This window comes from Cinclus cinclus, chromosome 3, assembly GCF_963662255.1.
Source record: "Cinclus cinclus chromosome 3, bCinCin1.1, whole genome shotgun sequence".
NCBI lineage: Eukaryota > Metazoa > Chordata > Aves > Passeriformes > Cinclidae > Cinclus > Cinclus cinclus.
Window position 1 is genome coordinate 96,209,366 of NC_085048.1, and position 22,390 is coordinate 96,231,755.

The following is a 22,390-nucleotide window of genomic DNA, read 5'->3' on the forward strand; positions in this document are numbered from 1 at the left end:
TATGTGGAGTTTTTTTTGGTTTTTGGCGTTTGGTTGGGGTTTTTTGGAGTACTTTTTTATTGCAGAGTGTTAAGTTTACTGTCTGTCTTGGGATCCCAAATGGTTTTGTTTCTTTGAGCTCTTTTTGGAGACTTTGGCAGTAAAGTATGAATGTCTCTATCCAGTCAGATAAAAGGCCCACTCCTTTTAGGTACCTGTCTTCACCAGAGGCTGATAGGTGATGCCAAAGAGAAGGACAAACATCCTCAGGTAACGCTCACTGTCTTTACACTCAATCTATAACTATGATGTTTTGGGGTTTTTTTTTTTTTTTTCAACTCATACAGAGAACACTGAGAACAAAAACCACAACCACCAATAGCTGGGGCTCTAAAAAGGGATTTTTAAGAAGTAAGAGTTGGTGTGTACAGCTCTAATTAACCTAATATACCCTTATGTCTGACCCTGATAACAGCAGGTGGAGACCTCTTGAGATCCCTGAAGAGTGTTCAGTGTGTGCTCCAACAAAGGATACACAAGCCAACAGAAGAGGGTTCACCAGAACTAAAGGTGACAGGCTGTTTCCACTACAGGGAAAAGATGTCCACAATGATTTAGCAACAGTGGTTCCAGAGGGGCACTGGGCACCCAGAGTGGTGTGCAGACACTGGAAGCTTGATCCAGGGGGTACTGCATTACAGCACTGACTTGGGACTCTGTTTTCTTTTGTTTTTGCTTTAAAAATTGCTCCTCATCAATGCCTTCATAGAAATCTGTTCAGAGCCACCTGTACTTTTTTCTTTCCTGTTTCCTGCAAGAGGAACATGAGAACAGAGCAACAAATCTCACTTCTGTTTGTTTTAAATCTTCTCCTTCATTACCCCTGGAGTTCTTTCCTTGTTGTACTTTCATCCATTTACCTAATTCTGGCAGTAAACTCCTGGCAAGAATGGCGTTTCTATAAACTTCACTATATTTATTGAGCTATACATGTGATCATCTGCAGAACAGATTATTGTTACGATGATTGCAACAGCCAGGTCTGCAGGGTTAAACGGTCAGAATGAGGAAAGTCAGCTGCTTTTTAAAAAAATATATATATTCTTGATATTATAGATAATAGATCAACTGCTTTCTGAGCTCTTTAGTGAGTGAATGAGACTGCAAGGGATTTTGAACTTCTAAAACATTCCCATCTTAGAGTTATGAAAGGGCAAAGGGATGATTTCTAAAATGGGAGACCTGCTAGACTTTATCTGACTGGTAAGTCAGAATACTTTGTCTCAGAACTATTTTTTCGTTTGATTGAGGAAAGTTTTCCATTTTAGCTCACTTAAGGAAGTTCTCAACCCTGGGTTGAAGGTTTTGTGAGTTGTCTTTTTTTAGCTTTCACTTTCTTTTCTCTGATTTCTGGTAATCCTCTGTTCTGTTTCAGAGCAGGTGGGATTTCAAAAAATGGACAAGAGATTTCAATAGTATGTGCTCTCATGCTCCAGAGTTATTAAGAGCACTAGGAAAAATCTTGTTCTGTATGTCTTGGTTCTTTACCTTTGAAATGGATATAGTAATAGACTATCTCATCAGGGTGGTGAGAATGAGTGTATTTGGTGCTTTATAACCAGTGACTGTTGAGATGAGGTCTGAAGTTTTAATTTACCATGTAATCTACATGTAGAGATCATTATCATGGTTGTATTTACTTTTGTCTTATGTATATATTAATCTCATAGATCAAATTCCTGTGATGGAATATCGTAAGGTGCTGTTTACTGGTTTAGCAAAAAAAGCAGTATTTTACCTATAATGTTATCACCAAGGCTAGGCAGGAATTTGAGAATGGACTTCTTTAAAAAAGTGATGATGTGATTGGAAGTGTTTTTTAAACCTAAGAACTGCATCATGCATTATGGAAAACATGGGTTAGGAAACTAAACAAGTTTGATTTTGGTGTTAATGCTGTAATGGCTAGTTGCTTTAAGATTGCTGTAATAACACGTTACTTGTGGTTATGAGTAATAATTGTTATTTGAAATATTACAAAACTATTAATGAGTGGTAACCTTGTGTACACTAATTTTGAGATTGAAGCTTGCTACGTGAGTGTAGTGCTTGTGTAAATTTTGCACATAAATATAAAGCAACAGAGCTTGAGATTACTCGGAGAAAAGCACTTTTTCTCATGCTCTGATATTGCAAAGTGGGAGGTACCAGACAATAGGTGTCAGCACTGGTTCATGCACAACTTCATGCACAACTTCACTGAAAACGTAGATTAAGGCAGCTGGTGTTAAGCACAAATTTGCTGTGAGTTCTACTTTCAGCAAACTGAAGTGCAGGTAAAGAAGTCTGAAACAGTGTTTGACACTTGTTATAAAATAGCTTTTCTAGGATATAGACTAGGAAACAGAGTAAATGAGACAGAAGATAAGCTGATAAAAATAATGTGTGTATTATATTCACTGTGACATGCTTCCATAATACTGAAGGAAACACTGTTTCTGAAAATTGTAATTTAATTAGATTTTGCTATCTCATGAATTATTCAGAGAGGTTCCTGAGAAGAAGACTTTGATATAGTGTTTTCCTAGGGATTTTAAAGAAATAATTACAAAACCTAACCAAAACTAATTGAGACTGGAGAAGGAGAGCAAAGGCACAAGAATCAGAATGGAGCAGGCAGGATAAGGTACAGTGCCGGGAAACTTCCATGAGACTTTGGAACTGTGCTGTTTTGTGGTGGAATTTTAAACTGGAGCTAGCAGTTTAGATATCTTGTTCATTAAACCAGTGCATGTCATATGCAGGGGCCTGTGGATGATTCTGCCAACACCTTTGGAAGAAAAAAAAAAACAGGAAGACTTTGTGTAAAATGTGTGGCTGTGTAATGGAGAAGCCAGAAGAAACCACCACCAGGGAAATGGAAGACATTTGTTTTCTTCTGTGTTTCACTAGCACCATGCACCTAGGAACCAGGATGTGAGGATTAATCCAAAACAGGTAAGACTAAGTGCTTTGACAGTCCAGGGTAAACATTATGGTCATATCCCAGTGCCTCAAAAGAGGTGCTGGATCAGATTGCCAGCTCTCTAGAATTGCTTTTACATGGACAAAAACACACCTGTTTAAATTATGCCCTCCCAGATAGAGAGTACTGTAGCATTAAAAGTGTGAGGAAAAATAGTGAAATAGTCTTGCAGTCAGTCTACCAGCAGATGTGCACATATCAAGGAGTTTTTTAAATAAGCAGGTGCTGTCATTAGAGACCTTTGTGTGGTGAATGCCGGATGGATGGCTGTGCACAGAACAAGGGAAACTGCTTTTTCTTGTCAATATTTGGTGAGGGATAACTGGAAGAACCCCCTCTCCCTCCCCTGAAGTTTGCATTGCATTGCAAAACCCTGTGAATTCCTTGCTAGCAGCCATGTCAGTGGCACACGGTGAGTGCCCCAAGCCTGGCAGGTTCATCTAAAGGGAATGTAGCTGAATTGTGATCCTGTGCTATAAAAAGGGGGCGGGTCACTGCTTGTTCCAGCTCCTTTTCTGTCATTAAGGCTGCAGAAGCACCAACCAAACGCAGCTGGCACGCCTCTTCATTGCCTCTTATATAATATGGGGTTTCACAGGGCACTGATGTAGAAATAAAGTCAAACATTGTTGAGGCAGACTCGTACTACTTGTGGTGTGGCTGGTGCTCACTTTGCTCTGGGGAGTAGGGCTGCTCTCACAAGGGTGGTCCGTGGCCCTGTTTGAGTGAAGTTTGGAAGGTGTGCAGGATGGCTCCAAACGAGGCAGGGGATGAACTTGTTTTCTTTGTGAATGGTAAAAAGGTAAGGAAGATTCCAGCTTTCTGTCCAGCTTGCTCCTGGACTGTGGCTTGTTTACTTACTTTTCTAGTAATCTTTTTCCTCCTGTGAAGTTTTCTAATAAGAACACATATTCCACAGCTTTTAAATATTAAATTGTGAAGATGTTGTATTAGTTTGCTAAATGGCTTTTTTCCTCTTCTTTGACTTTGCCTTGTGAATTATTCAAAGAGTAACACAATTACATAATATTCCTTTTACATTTTAGATTTGTTGGCAATAATTTACTACAACTCTCAGGTAACTACTTTTAAATAAGTGTGCACTGCTTAATACAGGCATTTCTATAGAAATAATTTCAGTACTTACAACAGATCTGGAAAATTTAACTCAAATGGAAGCATCCGTATATAATTCATATACTCAAGAAGTAATTCTAATGTCTGGTTTTTGAAAGAGATTTAGGAAAATGTTTGTTCCATTTCCATTTAAGAAGCTAGAAAACTCTTCAAGAATGAAAGCCCATTAACTGATACTGATTCCTGACAATAACCTCAGAAGTGACTGTGTCTCACAGGAGGCTGGGGTGCTCATTGCACATGATGGACACATTTGAACAGTTTGTCCCAGAGCCCCCTTTTCTCAGTTTGGACTTTGCCTGGCTAGCAATGCTAGCCTTGCCTCTTCAACAGCTTGTAGCAAGTCAAAGCTGTCTCTTTCTTTGACCAGTGGCTACCAAGTAAATTCTGTTTCTGAGCTCAGTGCTAGTATTGCCCCACCACCTTCCCCTTGCCTAGATTCCTGGGCATGGGAACTTGTGCCAAGGCAGCTTCCTGCTGGGAAACCTGGGGGGGGGGGGGGGGGGGGGGGGGGGGGGTAGGGTTGCATATCCACTTGTGAGAAGCCAAGAGTTGGCAAGATTTCCATGTGTACTTCTTAGGGGTAAATCATGTCGTATACTTAGTTTGGGCTAGAGGCAATTAATTTTTTAATCCCTTGAGGGATCACACAATACTCTCAGTTGGTTAAAAAGCTCAGTGCCCTGCCTCACAGACTGGCACAGGATTACTATCCATTTTGTTTTCATTGGTCTTTCATTGTATGTGGATGAGAGTGTAGCTACAATTAGGGGATTTAGTTACGAATTTGTATCCCAGTCTGGATTGGAATAAGAATTTTCTAAGGTACTAGTGGATTTGATATGAATGTTTTGTTTTATTGATATGTTAACAGTTTACTGAAGAATGCAATTTATCTACTATGCAGTAAAAACTACTCATGGACCTGTTGAGTGTAATACTGTTGTAGAGCCCAGGCTTGATTCTGAGGTTTTATAGAGGATGACAACTAAAGCTTTGCTCACACAGATTAGTAGTGGTTCATATGTGTTGATTGACATATCAGCCGTTCATTGTTTCTAGAAAGGAATGAAAACTTGAAGCCCTAAGTTAATTGTAACTAGCTAATTGAGTACGGTAATTGAAATTGTGGCACAGGATGGTCTGTGAATTTTATCTGATGAATTTTCTGCTCTGGTGGGTACAGATGGCACACGATTAACTTGTCTTCTTGCTCTGTGAAGTTTGTGAGATGCCTCCTTTGTGAACCTTACTTTGTAGAGGGTTAACTTGGAACTCTTTTGAGCTTGCAGTAGGAGGTTGCAATAAATGTGTTGGGCAATTCAACAAGATACAGGCAAAGTCTCCTGTCTTGTTTGAATTTTTTTCTGGTATACCCCAATGAGAGACAGTTGTAGTTCTGGTGCCAGAGCAGCTGAGGTTCAAAACCAGTAGGCCTCTCATGGTAAGTATGAAGAGTTTATAAAAAAAAATCCTGCGTGCAGTTACAGGTGGTGCTCCAGCACTGGCTGATGCTCAGTTATTACAAGAGCACTGTTCTGTGTAAACTGTTAGAAAAGTCCTTCTTCCTGGAGAAAACTTTTGGCTAACACATGAAAATGTCTATTAGTCAAAGCCCAGAGCTGGCCCTGTGGGACTATCTTTTATTCACGTGGGGTGAAGCAGAGAAGGAGAGAAATGGCAGCCTAGGCCCTGATGGCCATCAGCAGAAAACAACCTGTTCATTTTGGATCTTGTGTCTGTGCTTGCTGTGTCCTGCAGATATTAAACCTGCTGTGAGTGAATCTTATCCTTTATTACCCCTGGAATTCTTTCCTTGTTGTACTTTCATCCATTTACCTAATTCTGGCAGTAAACTCCTAGCAGGAATGGCCAGTTATTGATGTACTCAACTAGCCTTGTTGCACTTTAGCAATTTTTATGGAACTGTTCCTGTTTACAAAAGCCATATCTCAGAGCTGACTGTGCCTGCGTAAAGGGGTATAAAGATCACACACAGCATAGTGTAATCTTGGCAGCTTGGCTAAAAATAAAATACCACCAAGGGATGATTAATGTTACCAATGGTACCAACTCATTTAAATGTTAAAGCTCTCTCAGCATCCTTTCCCACTGCCTCATGGAACAGGCAGTTCTAGTAAAGGAGGATGTTTAACTTGCTTTACCCAGAGCCTCCAGTGGCTTTTTTTTTTTTTATTCCCTTCTTTGTGTGCGTTGCTAAAAGTGGTTCAAGTTACAACCCCACCAAATGCAGGTTTAAGAGAGAGAATTTGACTAATGGGGCACTCTGGTGTGTGGTAGTGCATGTGGAGATTGATGGGACATTGCTGCACATGAAAGGTTATGTGATGGAAGGAGTGGTGGGATGTGCCTGGAGGTGCAATTCTGGTGGAACAGCCGGTAGCAAGAAGGGGAGTGGAGAGGCAGGCATTAATAGCTTCTCTCTGGTCACCAGTGGCAGGACCTGAGGAAACAGCATCCATCAGGTGAGGTTAGGGAAAGGTTTCTTCACCGAGAGGGTGGCTGGTCACTGGAACAGGCTCCCCAGGGCAGTTGTCACAGCACCAAGCCTCAGAGAGTTCAGGAAGTATTTGAGCAATGCTCTCAGGCACCTCTTGTGATTCTTGTGGTGTCCTGTGCAGGCCCAGGAGTTGAGCTTTGATGGATTTAGTGGGTCGCTTCCAACTCAGTATATTCTATGATTCTACCTTAGGATATGGCTCTATCTGTCTGGGACCCTGACTAAAAGTTCTAGTTGATTCACTGCAAATAATGTGGTAACATGGCCAGGGGGGAAGGTTACTGCTGTGTGAATTCATGACAGCTTGACCTTGCAAATGGGCTGCTGACCTTGTGTCACTGTACAAAACCACGTGGTAAGAGGTGGTTTGTAAGATAGGGACATGGATTACAGCAAATTCTCCTCTCTTGCATTAGCCCAGTCTGCCCTGTTGTCAAGGAAAAGTCTTCTTGGAACAGCTGAGCATACTTTACATCAGGGACTGTTTATTTTAAGCACCTGTTTACTTCAGTGGGCATAAAGCTTGGCATACTGCTAACTGAAGGTTATCTTAATAGTCTGCCTGGACTAGAATGCAAATCAGCATGCTCAATTTAAAGCTAATAGTGGCAGGTTTTTTTTCTGTGGCTGATAAGTCTTTCTCATGCATATGTAGCATGTAATTTTAGTTTAAACATGTGGAGTCAATATTTCTGTTTCTATTCTGAATGCTGAGGGAGGATCTATGCTAGGAAGCCACATTAGACCTCTTACCACTTCCAAAGTCTGTGGGTCCTTGATGGCTGATGGGACCAGCTAAAATACAAGATTTTGGTGAGCTTTGTAAACCTCTGGTTTCTGCATAAACAGTGACTTATGAGCTTTCAGTGTGCTGGTTTAAGGCAGAGCTAAATGTTCTCATGACCAATAGCAAATTTGCATTGTGTGTTTACATTCAGTTTGTTCATCCGTATTCTAATCCTTTTTCCTAATAAATTAATTTGAAATCTCTCACTGACTTCAGGAATAACACATTCACAGATTTTAAGGTCCTAGGGGACCTTTACATGTCACTGGTCTGACTTGCTGTGTGGCAGCCTTTCTCTTCTTGCAACTTACTGACTGACCGGGAATTAGTGATTGAATGGGAGCTTGTCCTTCAGGAAAGCATCTGCTTCTCATTCATAGACCCCAACTGATGGAAAGCTTAGCACATTGTTTGGTAAACTAGGAAAGTTTTTCCTCCTTCTTTCTTTTCCTCTATTTACTTAATTCAACCACTGTTAAACTGAAAAATCTCTAACTTTCTGGGAATAATAATTTAAATATTATGTTTTATGTTGTAAAGGCAAAGTTATCTGAATTGGTGAGAGGCAGGTAGAGACGCCAGAAAACAAAATATTTATTAAGATGGAAGTTTTGTACATTAAATTATGGGGAAGTGGGATCAACATCTCTCCATGCGCTCTAAAGGTGTAAAGAACAGCTTCAGAACCTGTTCTGTGTGGTACTTAAAATCACAAAGAACTGCAGGGCCGGGCTAGGCTCCCTGCTGAGGTGGATTTGAGTATTTAAAATTCCTAGAATCTGTAGGCAAACATACATGTGGTACAAAAACAGCAGTAAAGAGTAAATTTGTTGAGAGTTATTTGACTGTCTGTGCCATCTTAGCATTTTCAACAATGTTTCTTTCTGCATTTGATTAATAATTAAGCTATCAAATGCAGTAAAATCCAGTTTTAAATTGTCAAAATGTGGCTGTCAGTCTGATGTATCTGCAATATGACATTTGATTTAAAGAAACAAAATAAAACATATTACCAAACACTAAAAACAAGCAACTTACCAAAACCCAGCAACTTACTGAAAGGGAAGTATTTCTTTAACTGCAGTATCTAAGTTGTCTGATCCTATAACCACAGAAGGCAACGGATGGAATTCAGTTTCTTTCTGTACAAGGACTGGGGGAGGTGAGCAGGAACTGTGATATTGTGCAGTCATATTGTACTGGGCATCATGTTATCCCCACCCACAGGGTTTTAAAATATTTTAAGAACAAATCACAGCAGGTGATTGCAACAAACCACTGGAGGAATATGTTGGAGGACAAGCCAGCATCAACAACAATGAGCAAAAGGCAAGAATAGCAAAACAGTCTTACTCTGTGCCCAGCAAGACTCACCAGCAGCCATCCTCCCACCAGGAATCCAAAGTGAAGAGAAATGACTCCTTGTTCTCTGACATATGAAATTTGTGTTAATCCAGAATGTTCTCCAAACTCTTACCAATAATCTCCCTCAGATCCCTAGTCTCTTCCAGAATTGCAGATATACAGCTCCAGTGGAGTAGTTTGAAGTGAGTGAAGTAGCAATCCAAGGCTGTTGGCTAGAGCAGAGTAAGGGTGTGGGTTGCCTGGGACATGGTGGGAGACACTTTCTGATAAAGTTGAGCAAGGCTTTGACTTTGGGACTTCACACATTCTTACATGACTAAAAGTACATGAAGATGAGTGATTAAATGAAAAATGAAGGACTGGGTCCGTCTTTTATTTCCTGCTTCCTGAAAAGAAGCCAGTGGGCCAAACTTTTAATTTCTTTGTTTGAGTACGTAACTGAGTGCTTCTTGGACTCTTTCAAGTAAACCTCGTGAGACATTTTCTTTGATATAAACACAGAATACTCTTTAACCATTCTGAAGTTTCTTCTTTGTGCCTGGCTATCTTGGAAGCTGCTTTGGAAGGGTTTGCGATGGCCACTGGCACAAGCACGAGGAAGAAATTCAGCATGAAAGTGACAGTGGGAGTTGCTGGGGCTGGCTCTTTGCCTGTGGAATGGCTCTGAAAGGCCATTAGTCCACTCACAGTTGCAGGGATGTTTGGAATTTCCTACTCACATCTGTCTGTTTGCTAAGCTGCTTCAGAGGGATATATGGGCTTATTCTGAACCAGGTGAGCTACTGCATGCTTTTATTTGTTTCTATGCATCCAGGAGGTGAGGAAATGGGCACTCAGCTCTGAATAGCAGCAATGAGTGCTGCATGATCTACAATATGACATTCCCAAACTAGAACAGATTCTTTTTTCCTGTAGGTCATCCCCAGTGCAGGAATGAAATGTGCAAAAAGTGACCAGTTGTGTTTTGTAGCAGCAATTTTACTGGTTAATTCTGAAAGGTGAAATCAAATAGGAAGTATGAACCTTGTCTCTTTAGAATAACCCTGTCACGTGTCAAAGGCATAATACTGAAGCAGGGCAGAGGTCATGAAGGTTTCTTATCAATGAACAAAAATAAGTAAAAAAAAATACTTGCACAAATGATCCATTTCAATTTGCCCTTCAAACTGGGAGTGATTAATTTAAATAAATTGTAACTATTGTATTTAGGACTTGCATAAAATAAGAGCCAAGAACATGATTATATTCTGGCACACAGTAAATTTGGAAAAGTTTCTTGACACTTTATTAATAACAGAAAAAGGGGAAGACAAACCCTCTGGCCATTTGGAGGCAAGGGCAGAACTTTGATTTCTGACCACTGGGCAGAGGTTAAAGTAAAGTTGTTGTTTTTTTTTTTTTTTTTTTTTTTTTTTTTGTCTAATGGATAACTTCTAATAGTGTGGTTTATTAATAGTATGGAGGTGGCTCAAAATATGCAGCAAAAATTCCTCCTTTCTTGGAATTTTGTATTCCCACATTTAGGATGGGTGGTGGTGTAATACTGATTGATTTAATGTTATAAGGGAAGAAGAAGAAACTTCAGAAGATTGGTACTTGCTGTCCATCCTGCTGCACCTGTGTCACATTGCTGTTTCCACTGTTGGTTTTTTTTTCTCTGCAAAATTTATTATTGATGCTCTTTCTGTCATTCTGTTTATCTGCTCATTTTCTCTGTCTCTTCTAGTAGTAAAAGAAGGGACCGAGTTCAGTTATTCAGGGTCGGTAAAGATGAGACACCATTGGGACATGTCAGAAACCCAAGATTTGAGTGCAAAACACAGTTCTCTCTCTTCTCACTACTAAGTGTGACTGCCATTTTTGATGAAGGGTTTTTTTTTCAGATTTGGCTCAGTATTCCATGACTGAAAAATTCGGATGTATGTATTGCATATACTTCCCTCTGACACAATAATTTCAAGGAAAAGTTGTATCTGGGTGCATGACCAATATTGCTGAAATAATCAGTGATTTTGCTCCCCACTTTGGAAAAGAAGTTGCAGAAAGACCGAGCTTTCCCCTTGCAACTGAGTTATCTGTGTTGTAAAACATTTTGTGTTCATCGATATCTTTTTCTTATTGCAGGTGGTGGAAAAAAATGTGGACCCAGAAACAACCCTGCTAATTTATCTACGAAGAAAATGTATCCAGTGTCAGATAAAAACTGCAGAAGGCTTTGAAGGCCTACAGCATTTCATAATTGTTTACTGTTCTGTCTCTTCAGTACTGGGCAAAGCTTTTGCACAGAATATAAGAGGGAGTGCTTTGCATTGTGTGGTATTGCTTGCTAGCAAAGATTACAGCTGCTATTCCAGGCTTAAAAAATAACAGATTTTAAATTGTTTACTTTAAATTATTTGTTAATACTTTAAAAGTAAAACTCATAATTTCACAGAATGATGGAAAGGAAACAATAATGAGATGACAATAAATTGAAGGAAATTCAAGATTTATTCCACACAAATCATAAAGAATTTTCTGGCCAAAGCATCGTATTGGCTAGCTAATATCCCATAACTTGTTAATTCCTTGCTGTTTATCAGATGGTCCAGAGAGGCAGGCTCAGAGGCAGGGGTTCCCCTCATGTATCAGGGGCATGTTTACACGAGAAGATGCAAGTGGTCACGTTTCATTCCTGTTTGAAACTGGTCAACACGTGAGTCAGAACAGCTTCAGGAGCTGAGTAGCTCCTGTGATGATAAAGCTGGCTGTACCAGGCCTGGTTCCATAGGTCGTGTCATTCCATGTTTTCTGGTTTTTTTGTCTGGTCAGCTGGATCTGTGCATCTGCCAAACTGTTCACAGCTTTCTTGTTGTAGCTGTACCATGCTGCCATGTTCTATTTGCCTGGGAGCCGAGGAAGTACAGGGACATGAATCACACCCCTCTTTGAGGTTTCCAACAGTGCTATCAGCAGCTCTATTTATCTGAATATACCATAGATGGATAAAGGTCAAGTGGAAATGTAAGTGGCATGACCCTAATGCCCAGGTGTGCCTATCTTGCTGCTAGAACTTTTATATCTAAGCTTATTGATAACTAATGCAAATAGCTTTGTAAAGAGAGAATCTGAAGTCTTCAAAACCTGCTGATCTTTATATGAGCATTCTGATGAACTTACTTTGTAAATACCTGGTTGGGGTCAGACAAATACTTTGAGAAACATATTTTATTGAGGCAGGTTAGCACTGTTGTCAAGAGAAACATCAGATGGCATAGGAAAGCTGTATTTCTGCTCAAGCAGGCACATGATTGTGTGAAAAGCAGTGGTGACTTTAAGGACATGGTTTAATCATGGACTTGGTGGCTTTAGGTTTGCATTGAAGACGTGGTTTAGATGTGGACTTGGCAGCATTATGTTTATGGTTGGACTTGGTGATCTTAAAGATCTTTTCCGACCTAAATGATTCTATTATTTTCTAGGAACAGTCAATACCATATTATTTGCAGTGATGTCAAGATGAATTGAGTTCCCTCTATCACAGAGGGATATCAACAGTCTGAAGAACTCAAGCCTCACCAGTAAGAGGTGCTGAAGGAAGGATGTCACTGTGTGGCTCAGGGATGTGGCTGTATGCCCAAACAACTCCTGCTCAGCAATTAGCAGTGCTTTATTTCCCTGATGTCATTTCCTTTTCTGGGTGTTGGAAAGTGGGAACTGTTGCAGTTGAGGCTTTTTTTAAAATTTTTTTTATTTCTAAGAGTCTGTTGCAGTGTGGGAGTGTGGGCTGTTGTCCTTATGAGGGGTTTGGGTGTTGATCTGAACAGTCACATGCCAGCTTTTGAAACTTTGCATATGTTAAATTATTAAACAGGAGAAATGAGTGCTTTGTTTCCAACAAGAACTTGTTGCTCAGCCTTGATTGACAACTTGAGCAGGTTTCTGCCAACACTTTCTGCGTTTTCCTTAATTCCTGTTCTCTCAGTGGGCCTGTGTGGAACCAAACTAGGCTGTGGAGAAGGTGGATGTGGTGCTTGCACTGTTATGATATCCAAGTATGATCCCTTTCAGAAGAAAATCCTGTATCCTTTGCAATCTGAACTCTGCAACAGAGAAATAAAATGGGACAGATCCATGTTCCTGGCATACCAGACATGGTACTATTTTTTAAAAGAAGTTATATAATGAATGTTTCTGCCAAAACACAATTTTTCACTTTCAGAACATAAGCTCAGAAGGCTAAGATAAGAAAGTATTTTTCTTAAAGCATTTCATGTTGCTGATAGGGAACTTTTTCTTTGTGCTCTGCAATATCTACACTGATTCTAATGTAACTTTTTCCTGTGAGAGTCCATATAATGATTATTGTGATAAAAACTTTATTGTAACTGTGTTATGACAATATTCTTGTTTCTGTTCACCAGCAGATATCTACTTTTTTCTCTACTTCGATTGTAACCTTCAGAATTATTTCCTGAGACAAAATTTCTTCCTGTTCTCACTTTAATTAATTGAAATGGGAAACAATGGAATAAAACAAAAAGCAGATTGCAGAGAGACAATGAGACAGAGAGACAGGCCCCAGTTTAGTTTTACTGTGGGGAGCAGAAAGCACTGAAATTTTTAATATATTTGGAATAATGCTTGGAGATATTATAACTTGGATCCTCTGAGTGGTTCTGCTTAATAGCATGGCCATGAATAAGGTATCTTTAGGGTCGTTATTCTGTCTCGATAGAAATGAGATAAAATGTCTAGGTCTTATATGAGTTTTGGCAACATTATTCTCTTTTACCTTCAGTGTAGTATTCCTCCCATGTTTACCATCTAGAAACGGCTTTCTAGCTAAGAGACTGAGAACCCCAGGCTCTTACATAACTTCGCAAACGTCCAGCTGCACAACATCTTGGTATTTGTAGTCTGCCCCTATAAATGACTTATGTGGGTTCTGTATATTAACATGCAACAAGGATGTTTAAAGTTGCTATATTTAGGTGAAATCCTATGGTGTATGCCCAGATCAAACTGCAAGGGAAATTGATTAGAACTTTGGATGACTGAGTGCTGTAGGATTTGGCTTGTAATTAATTCTTGTATCACTATTTAATTGTTCCTATTATGTCCACTGCTGTAGCTTCCAAGTACTCTTCACTGCTCCTGTTCCCTTTTCCCTTTGCTGAGCAGCACTGTCAAATGAAATGACCTTAATGTACTGTTTTAGCCACCATACTGCCAATGCTTGTCTCTTCCCTGTCTGTGCCCTGCATCACGTGGCTGTAACTACTGTTGAAGGAATAGGAAACACAAAATCCAGGCTGCACCCAGCCCAGGTAAACTATTAATACTGGTAAATTTTAATACTCTCTATACATGTTTTACTATGCCAATTAAACCTGTTCCAGGACACTGGGACCTCCACCATAATGCTAAAGCCACAAGGCTGACTCTTCACATGAGCAATCTATACTTGCAGGAATGCCTAAGTGACAGAATCAAACTTCTGAGGCAATGCTACAGCTCTGTTCTGCCCCTAACAGGTTAATTGGTGCTATCCTGGCTGAATTGCCAATGCTTTTGTCCTTGGCCTGCATGGCTGTATTTGGTCCACTCTCTTGTCTGGGAAGGCTGATGTGGGGAAAGTCAATATAATGACTTGGAGCTAGGAAATCTGAGATAGGTTTGGGCTCTCCTATGTGGCCTTCCAAGAATGACTTTGGTTTCTGATCTTGCATAGTTAGGAACCTTCCCTGCAGAGAAGGGGTTTGGTCCAGCGATGTTTCTGAAGTGTCAAAATATTCTTGGTGAGAAGGAGTGAAAGGAATGTGCCTCCTTGCTCTTCTAGCAAGGTGTTACAATGCAGCCTTGCCTCTCTTTGTCAGGGACCTGCTCCCTTAAGGTAAACTGTGATTCATTTCAGTTTGCACAGTGGGTAGGACTTGTGCCAGTATCTGAGAGAGTAAACAACAAAGTGAAAAATAAGTTTGAGGTGCATGAATGGATGGCAGCCAGTCTGAACTTTGTTTATTTGTCTTCTTTTCTCTCCTCACATGTGAAGATGCTGACAGCTAAGTTTTGAAATTCAAACTCAGGTGTATAGGCATTTAGCCCAAACCTTCCTAGCATGGTAAATCTGAAGAACTCCTGGTCTCCTTGGAATCTTCTAGTGGCCTTCAGTCACATTTTGATTTCAAAGGCTAGGTGCAAGCTTTTCAGGCTGCTTTCCTCTTTTAAGGCTTTTTCACAGATAAATTGACCAGAGAACATGTGATGATAATTTTAGCTCCCTTGTGATGCTGGGTTTTGCTTTTAACAGAAGTGTAATAGAAACAAGCTCAGCAATGAACTCACCTTGATATTATGGGCTAATCATGGTTTTTACTTTCTCTCAGGAGAGAATAGCAAAAAGTCATGGGTCCCAATGTGGCTTTTGCACTCCAGGCATTGTCATGTCCATGTACACATTGCTTCGGAACAACCCCGAGCCCCACATGGAGGACATTGAAGATGCTTTCCAAGGTAATATTCACAGTCCTGCAGGAATGCAGCCTGCATCTTCTTCACCCCAGTGGCATGGAGGTGCACCCTTTTTTAATGTATTTTGTTAACAATAGCTGGTGGTTGTGAGGTTTAGAAGATGTAGACTGGCCAGGTGCTATGAAGTGAACATCATAGTTCATAAGCAGGGACAAATGGCCTCAGTCTGGGATTAGGAACCCACTGATTTTAAGAACAGACCAAAAGGTAGCCTGTCCTTGAGGGGCTTAAAAGCATCCTTGTTTATTCATTGCTGTCACAAGAGCCTGCAGAGTTGACAGAGAACATGTCCTCAAGTCAAAGACCAAGACAGCAACATGCAATGATGGAGTGGTGCAGAATCTAACTGTGTAAATCCTGTGAGAGATTGCTGTTGTTGTGAGGTTAGAGTCATTACTGTGCTTCCAGCAGTGGTCTGAGAGGAGTTATGATGCAGGAGAAAGCAATTTCTGTGTAATTCAGGAGACAGACCAATTGGTACACTAATAAGACTCACACAGTTGAGATAAATGAATAATGAATAAGACAGATCAAATTTGTTCTAAATGAATTTCAATTTAAATTTCGACAAAAAATGGTAGAATTTTGTTGCAAAGCTTCTAATGAAATTTTCCTCCTCCCAGTTTTTTCATTAGCTGTATCAAGATTTGGCAAGTTTTTGTGAGAAACCATAGAATTTTCTAGAAGAAGAGGTGTTTAGCCAAATGACACTAAATCCTTATCCTTTTGCTCCTGCAATGCAGGTAACTTGTGTCGGTGTACAGGCTACAGACCCATTCTGGAAGGATACAGGACATTTGCTAAAGTAAGTGCCTTCAGATGATGTTTTTAAAAAAGTGGAAATTTGGCTGTCTGTTACTGAAACACGCCATGAACTCAAATGGGGAGGAAGGAAATATGTATGCTGCAACAACCCAGCTCCAACTCTTGACCTCTTTGCATGTGATTCATGCATTGATAATTCAGATAGAGCAAACCCTTCACTCTCTCCACTTGGTGGGACACTTGAATAAGATCCATCTGATGGTCCCTTTTTGGATCACAGGTAATCAGACTCCATAACTCTTTTCTGTAAGTCACAGAAAAGCTCTCCCTCTCTGCATAGTACAGCTTGCATCTTGATCCTGGTGTGGACAAAGCATAAAAGTATGGTGCACTGATAGGGACATACTGGAGGAATCTGGTGAGGAATTTGCTCTTTTGAAAGATCAGCAGCAGAGCAGGAATAGCTCTGGAAAGAAGTTGAAGTCACTATTTTATAGCTCTTGCCCAGAATTATTCTGCTGGTTTGGGTGAGGTATGAAGCTTTGCCATAAATTTTCCCTAGTCCCTTTGTATGTGAAAGAATGCTGGAGGCTGTGAAGAAGAGTAGATAATTATGTACTTCAGTAATTACTGGCCACTCATGGGTCTACACTGGTATTAAATATCAAAAGGAAATAATTTACAATGATGCCCATTAATTTCATTTTATTATCCAGAATGGCAATCAACAAAAGACAATACAAGCAGGAGTGAGATGCATTACAAATGGTTGATAAACCCAGTTGATAAAAGCCTACATGGGTTTGCAACAGGCTTTCCACAGTTTCTCACTAAAGGCTTTTAAAGACAATAGGGGTTAAGAGGGAAGATCTCTGTATGGATGAAAGACTGGTTAAAAGGCAATAGAGGAAAAATGGCATATTTTTGCAGTGGAGAGAGGTCAGTGTTGTGGAGTTATGCTGGGACCTGTGGTGGGAAGCAAGGCTGTTACACCTGTCCCTAAATGTGGTTTAAAAGAGTGTGAGTAAGGATATGAGAAAATAAGCTAACAGTTATCAAGTTAGTCTGGGTAGTGAAGGCAGAAATTGGCTTTGAAGTATTTCTGAAGGATTTTATGAACCTGATATACTGGAGAATAGAATGGGATACAAAAACAGAAAACACTTCCATGGCTCTTCCTACACTTGAGTACTCTGTGCAGCTTTGCTGCTCTCATCTCTAACAGGGTATAGCAGAATAGAAGAAGATTCAGAGAACTGGAGCAAGGATCCCATCTGTAGCAATCTGACTTCCATACAGGGAAGCACTGAGTGCACATAAGCCTGAAAAAGAGATGCCAGGGAGAGGAAGGGATTCTACACAGCCCATACAGTGGTTTCTGTTGACCTTTGATAGTGATCAACAAAATTGTGATTCGCAGGTGGAATGTGAACAGGCATCTACAGTTTCCTGCCTCTCCCAGAAAACGAGCATTTCAAGAAATGAAACTAATAGGAATCAGATTGAAAATGAAGGCAGATGGTCTGCCTGGTGGTAGAGTACTGGTATTGTACTGTATGTGCTTTTTCCTTTCAGTCATCTCTGGATGTCTCCTCACAGCTCCAGAGATAATGGTTGAATGGTCAGAATAGTTGCAAACCAGAAGAAGAGGTTTATCAGTACAGTGGCCATGACACTTCCGGATATTGCCTTCCATTGGCAATAGAAACACCTGCTTGGTTTGCAGCTTCCTTCTGCTTTGGATATTTCTCTCAAAAGGGGATCAACCCTCTTTAATTTCCTTGGAATCTGAACATTTTTTCTCAGAACAGTTTTTCTTACCACAGGACATGAGTTGCTGTGGCAGAGTTGCCAATGGCACTGGATGCTGTCGTAGTGGGAGGGAAAATGCCACGGTAAGCTGAATGTTAAAACCCATAACCTCAATTTTCAGTATAACATTGGAACCTTGATATTAGTCACCTCTCTGGCCCTGCTGTGGTGCAGATACTCAGAGTTCTCCGAGCTGTTTTTGTTGTCTGTCTCTTGGAAAATGCTGGGACTGTGTATGTCCTGATTAGCATGAATGGCCATCATGACGTGGGTGTTAAAACAGTGATGTTCCTTCTGAGTCTGCAAGGTGCAACCCTTCTGTGAAATAGCATGGTGACAACAGTAAGCAGTATGTTACCAGCTGCTGGTGCACTGAAGTGATACATCTTTCTGTGAAAACAGCTCTAAATTCTCCACTGTGATCTTTCCCAAACTTTGCCATCCAGTGATGTATGAAGTAATTGCCTCTCTGTTCCAAAACTGTACAACTGGAATATTTTGGAATATCTGGAGGGAAAAAAGTTCATCACATTGTATGTACCAGTCTAGGTACAAAACAAATGAGGGAATGGAAAGAAGAAATTAGTGCATAAGGTAGTGTGAGTACAAAATTAATTTAGGAAAAAGAGAATATAATGAAATTCTTTACCAGAAATTTCCAGGGAATTTCTGTGGATTGTTTTTTAAGAAACATACAGCGTTGCATGGAATGCTCCAACAATTAAGACTGCTTGGAGTCCTTTCTTTCAAGCAGTTTATTAAAAAAAAATTACTGCAAATTTCTGAATTCCAGGGATTGATGAAAGGGGAGGACTATATTCTGTAAAAGTTACAATGTTCTGACTTTGTTTGGAGTATTTGAAGTGTGCTTGTTTCTTCTTCAGAATGGGGGCTGCTGTGGAGGAAAAGCCAATGGTCCGGGCTGCTGCATGAATGGAAAAGAAGACAGTATGGTAAGGTGCCTCTCAGCTAGTAGTTTTTCCTTTATTTCTGATGTTTTAAAGTCTTAGATCTGGCTCCTTGTATGGCCAAACTCAGTACTTCTATTTTAGCAATATTTATACAAGGCAATTTAGACTTATTTATATTTTATGGTCACAAGAGCTTACCTCAGAAAAGGTATATTTGACATGATATAACATGCCAATGTGAAAGGGATGTCACTTTTGGTTGACAAAAATGTATTAGTGTGTTCAGGGTTGAGGGTTCTGACAAGACATGCAGGGGAATCAGAAAAATATGACTGAAGAACCTGAAATGCTAGATCAGGTGGCATAACTTTGCTGTGTTTGCTGTATTTTGCTCTATGAAATAGTAACAGGGATTTGAGTAGAGAGAGGAATGAGTAATGGTTGTATGTAGAGAGCTTACTCCTCAGTCACTAGCCATTTGCATTTTCTCTGTCATAGACCATAACATCCTCCAGCCTGTTCAATTCCTCTGAGTTCCAGCCACTGGATCCCACACAGGAGCCAATCTTCCCACCTGAGTTAATGGTAAGTTCATTCAGAAAGAAGTAGCAGTTATTTGTTGATTTAGTTGTTCTGTACAAGGTTTGAGTGATGCAGGAAATGGCAGGGCAAAAATGGCTGCTAATGAAAGAAAATGCTTGGGCATGAATCCTTCCCTGTTTTATAAAACAGAATGTATTTCAGCCAGGGTGGTTTAAAAGAAATATGCAGGTCAGGTGCCTGCTCCAGCTGTCTGGCTTTCTTTCTGGTTCTCACCATATGTGTCTCTGCTCTTGGGTTGTCTTCCTTCCCAGTCACTGCCTGTCTGGGGGTGGAACAGTAGCTAAAATCCAAATGTCAATTTACTAGGTCAGATGTGAACTTCTACATCAAATACAGATATATCTGAGCTTGTCTCCCTGTGTTCCCTTTATAGCGTAGGAAGTGAAGTAGGAGCTACAGGATGTACCTGAATACATACCTCAAATAGTTGTCTTTTCAAAAAATTTCCCTCACCATAGCAGGAGTAAAAGTTAGTTGGCTCACAGTGACATCAAAAGTTAGGTGAGATTAGTTTCTCTCCATGTTTCATTCCTATCTTTTTCTGGGATCCTCCCCCCAAGCGATGTGTCTCAGCCAGGAATCTAATCCAGAACATGACACATTTACAGCTTCCTTCACATTTAACAACATTCTGCTGCTGTACCCATCTTAAATGTGTCATGAGCTACAGCATGAGTAGGTTCCCTTAGACCATAGCATAAGATGTATTCAGCTTGAGATGGGGCTTCTCTATTTCTTCTCCAAGATGTTCTCCTGCCCAAGGGTTGATCTCATGTTTTCTTCAGTCACTGGATGATGTAGTTAAAAAGGGAATCAGAACCTTGCCTAGCAGGTAATTGCAATTCATCACTGCTAAAGACTGACATTTTTGGATTGAGATGACAATGGAAAACCCATTGAAGCAACTGAAACCACAGGCATGAGCCAGAACTTTGGTCGATGGAGCTTGCTGGCACAGGTCTTGCTAAGGAGATGTGGCAGTAGGATGCATTGGGCAGTATCAGGAAGGGACAACTTTTGTCAGCATGAGAAAGGCATTCATCACTGCTGGCAGAAAGGTGGGGAATGGCAAGCTGCCAAGAACTGTGTGGATATCCCAGCCCCCTGTCAGTAACTCAGCTGAGATGGAGCCCAGCATGGCACAGGCAGCAGGTGAGCAGGGATTCTTGGCTCGATGTAGGGGCTGAGCTCTATCTGAATTCTCTTCTGCAGACTCAGAGTAACAAACAGCGGAAGCAGATGTGTTTCAAAGGTGAACGTGTGATGTGGATCCAGCCCACAACTCTCAATGAACTGGTGGCTCTCAAATCCCAGTACCCCAATGCCAAACTCGTTGTGGGGAACACAGAAGTGGGTAAGAGAAAGAGCTGATGCTTATTTTGGCAGCTGGAAAACCTTCCATTAAGTATTTAGTGAGAAGAGTGCAAATCTAAACCTTTTTTGTGTCATTGCTTTTAAAAAGCTATTTATTTTCAGCTTGTTTGTAGGAACAGATTTTCCTCTCAGGTAAATTAATCTCACAGTGAATGTTTTTCTCCATTCCTTGCTGTGTCAGGTGAAAAAAAAAATGCTAATCCAGATCCCTGAGCATTTTTGCTATATTATGGAATTTTGAAAAGAGAAGAGTGATGCAGCATAAAATGTCTCCATAATCAAATTAATTCAGTTGTGAAAGCTGCATTTTGAAGGACTTTTCAGTGAGAAAACTCTCAGAACTTGAAATCTTACTGCCTTCTCACATCAAATGGATACCTTTGCAAACATAAGTGCTGAGGAGGAGAGTTCAGGCATATTTAGTAATTCTGTTGCCTTGAGCAATTGGTTCATTAAATAATTACTAAATTCTGTGGGGTTTATTGTATTAATTTTTCTTTCCTGAAGGATTATGTACAACAGTAGCCATGTCACACAAGTACCAAACAGTGTCTTTTCCTTAAGGTATTGAGATGAGGTTAAAGAACCTGTTGTATCCAGTGATTATAGCACCAGCATGGATCCCTGAAATGAATGCTGTTCAGCACACGGAAACAGGTGAGCAAAAAGAGGCAGAACACCTGCAAGGTGAGTGGGAATTCCCTGGAATAATAAAGAGGATGTGAAGGAAGATCCCCAGATTACAGATTGTTTTCTGTATGCGTTATACCTTTCCCATGCAGGAAATCAAGTGAGTGATATGTAAAATAGTGAGCTGGGGATGTTTAGCCTGGAGAAAAGGAGGTTCAGTGGTGGCCTTATCACTTTCTACAACTCCCTGAAAGGAGGATGTAGCAAGGTGGGGGTCAGTCACTTCTCCCAGGTAACAAGTGACAGGACAAGAGGAGACTGCCTCAAGCTGTGCCAGATGTTCAGATAGAAATCAGGAAGAATTTCTCCAGTTGAAAGCATGGTCTAGCACTGGACTGGGCTGCCCATGGGGGTAATGGAGTAGCCACCACTGGAAGTGTGCAAGAAATGACTGGACATTACTTTGAGTGCTGTGGTTTAGCTGACATGGTGGTGTTCAGTCAGAGGCAGGGCTCTGTGATCTTTGGAGGTGTTTTCCAACCTTAACAATTCTATAATTCCATTGCCTTTAGCTTTGTGGTGGAAATGGGTCAGTCTTACAAACAGAAGTATCTAGGACAATTTAGTGCACATGGCCCAATGTCTGGTAGGATATTTAAAGTGTGAAAACTGGAAAGGAGATGGAGTTCACTTCTCAAAGGACAAACTAATACCTATAGGAGGCCAATATTGTTAATAATATACTGATGCAAAAGGGTGGTGTGTTACTATCATGTAGGAGACAGCACCAGCATGAGCTGTGGTTTAAAGGTGTATTCTGTTCTGAGACTGTGGTGTTTACATGCACTACATTCTAAATAGTCTGGTGTAACTGAAGGTCTAATTGAACTCAGTGACATCTAAGCTTTGCAGACACAGTAACTGTCCTTCTGTACCTCAGCATTTTGGAGAGCAACAATTCTTTTCCT

At 40.5% G+C, this 22,390-nt stretch overlaps 1 protein-coding gene across 1 annotated transcript in view; it reads left to right on the plus strand.

Moving 5' to 3' along the window:
* The first annotated feature begins 3,752 nt into the window (after nucleotides 1–3,752).
* XDH (xanthine dehydrogenase) overlaps nucleotides 3,753–22,390 on the plus strand; it is a 46,211-nt gene continuing 27,573 nt past the window's right edge. The window contains exons 1-11 of the mRNA XM_062489345.1: nucleotides 3,753–3,806; nucleotides 10,939–10,996; nucleotides 12,779–12,875; nucleotides 14,015–14,123; nucleotides 15,183–15,309; nucleotides 16,071–16,132; nucleotides 17,919–17,987; nucleotides 18,789–18,857; nucleotides 19,314–19,400; nucleotides 20,631–20,772; nucleotides 21,357–21,449. Of these exons, the coding sequence (XP_062345329.1) occupies nucleotides 3,753–3,806; nucleotides 10,939–10,996; nucleotides 12,779–12,875; nucleotides 14,015–14,123; nucleotides 15,183–15,309; nucleotides 16,071–16,132; nucleotides 17,919–17,987; nucleotides 18,789–18,857; nucleotides 19,314–19,400; nucleotides 20,631–20,772; nucleotides 21,357–21,449 (967 nt within the window). The remainder of the gene's footprint in view (nucleotides 3,807–10,938; nucleotides 10,997–12,778; nucleotides 12,876–14,014; nucleotides 14,124–15,182; nucleotides 15,310–16,070; nucleotides 16,133–17,918; nucleotides 17,988–18,788; nucleotides 18,858–19,313; nucleotides 19,401–20,630; nucleotides 20,773–21,356; nucleotides 21,450–22,390) is intronic.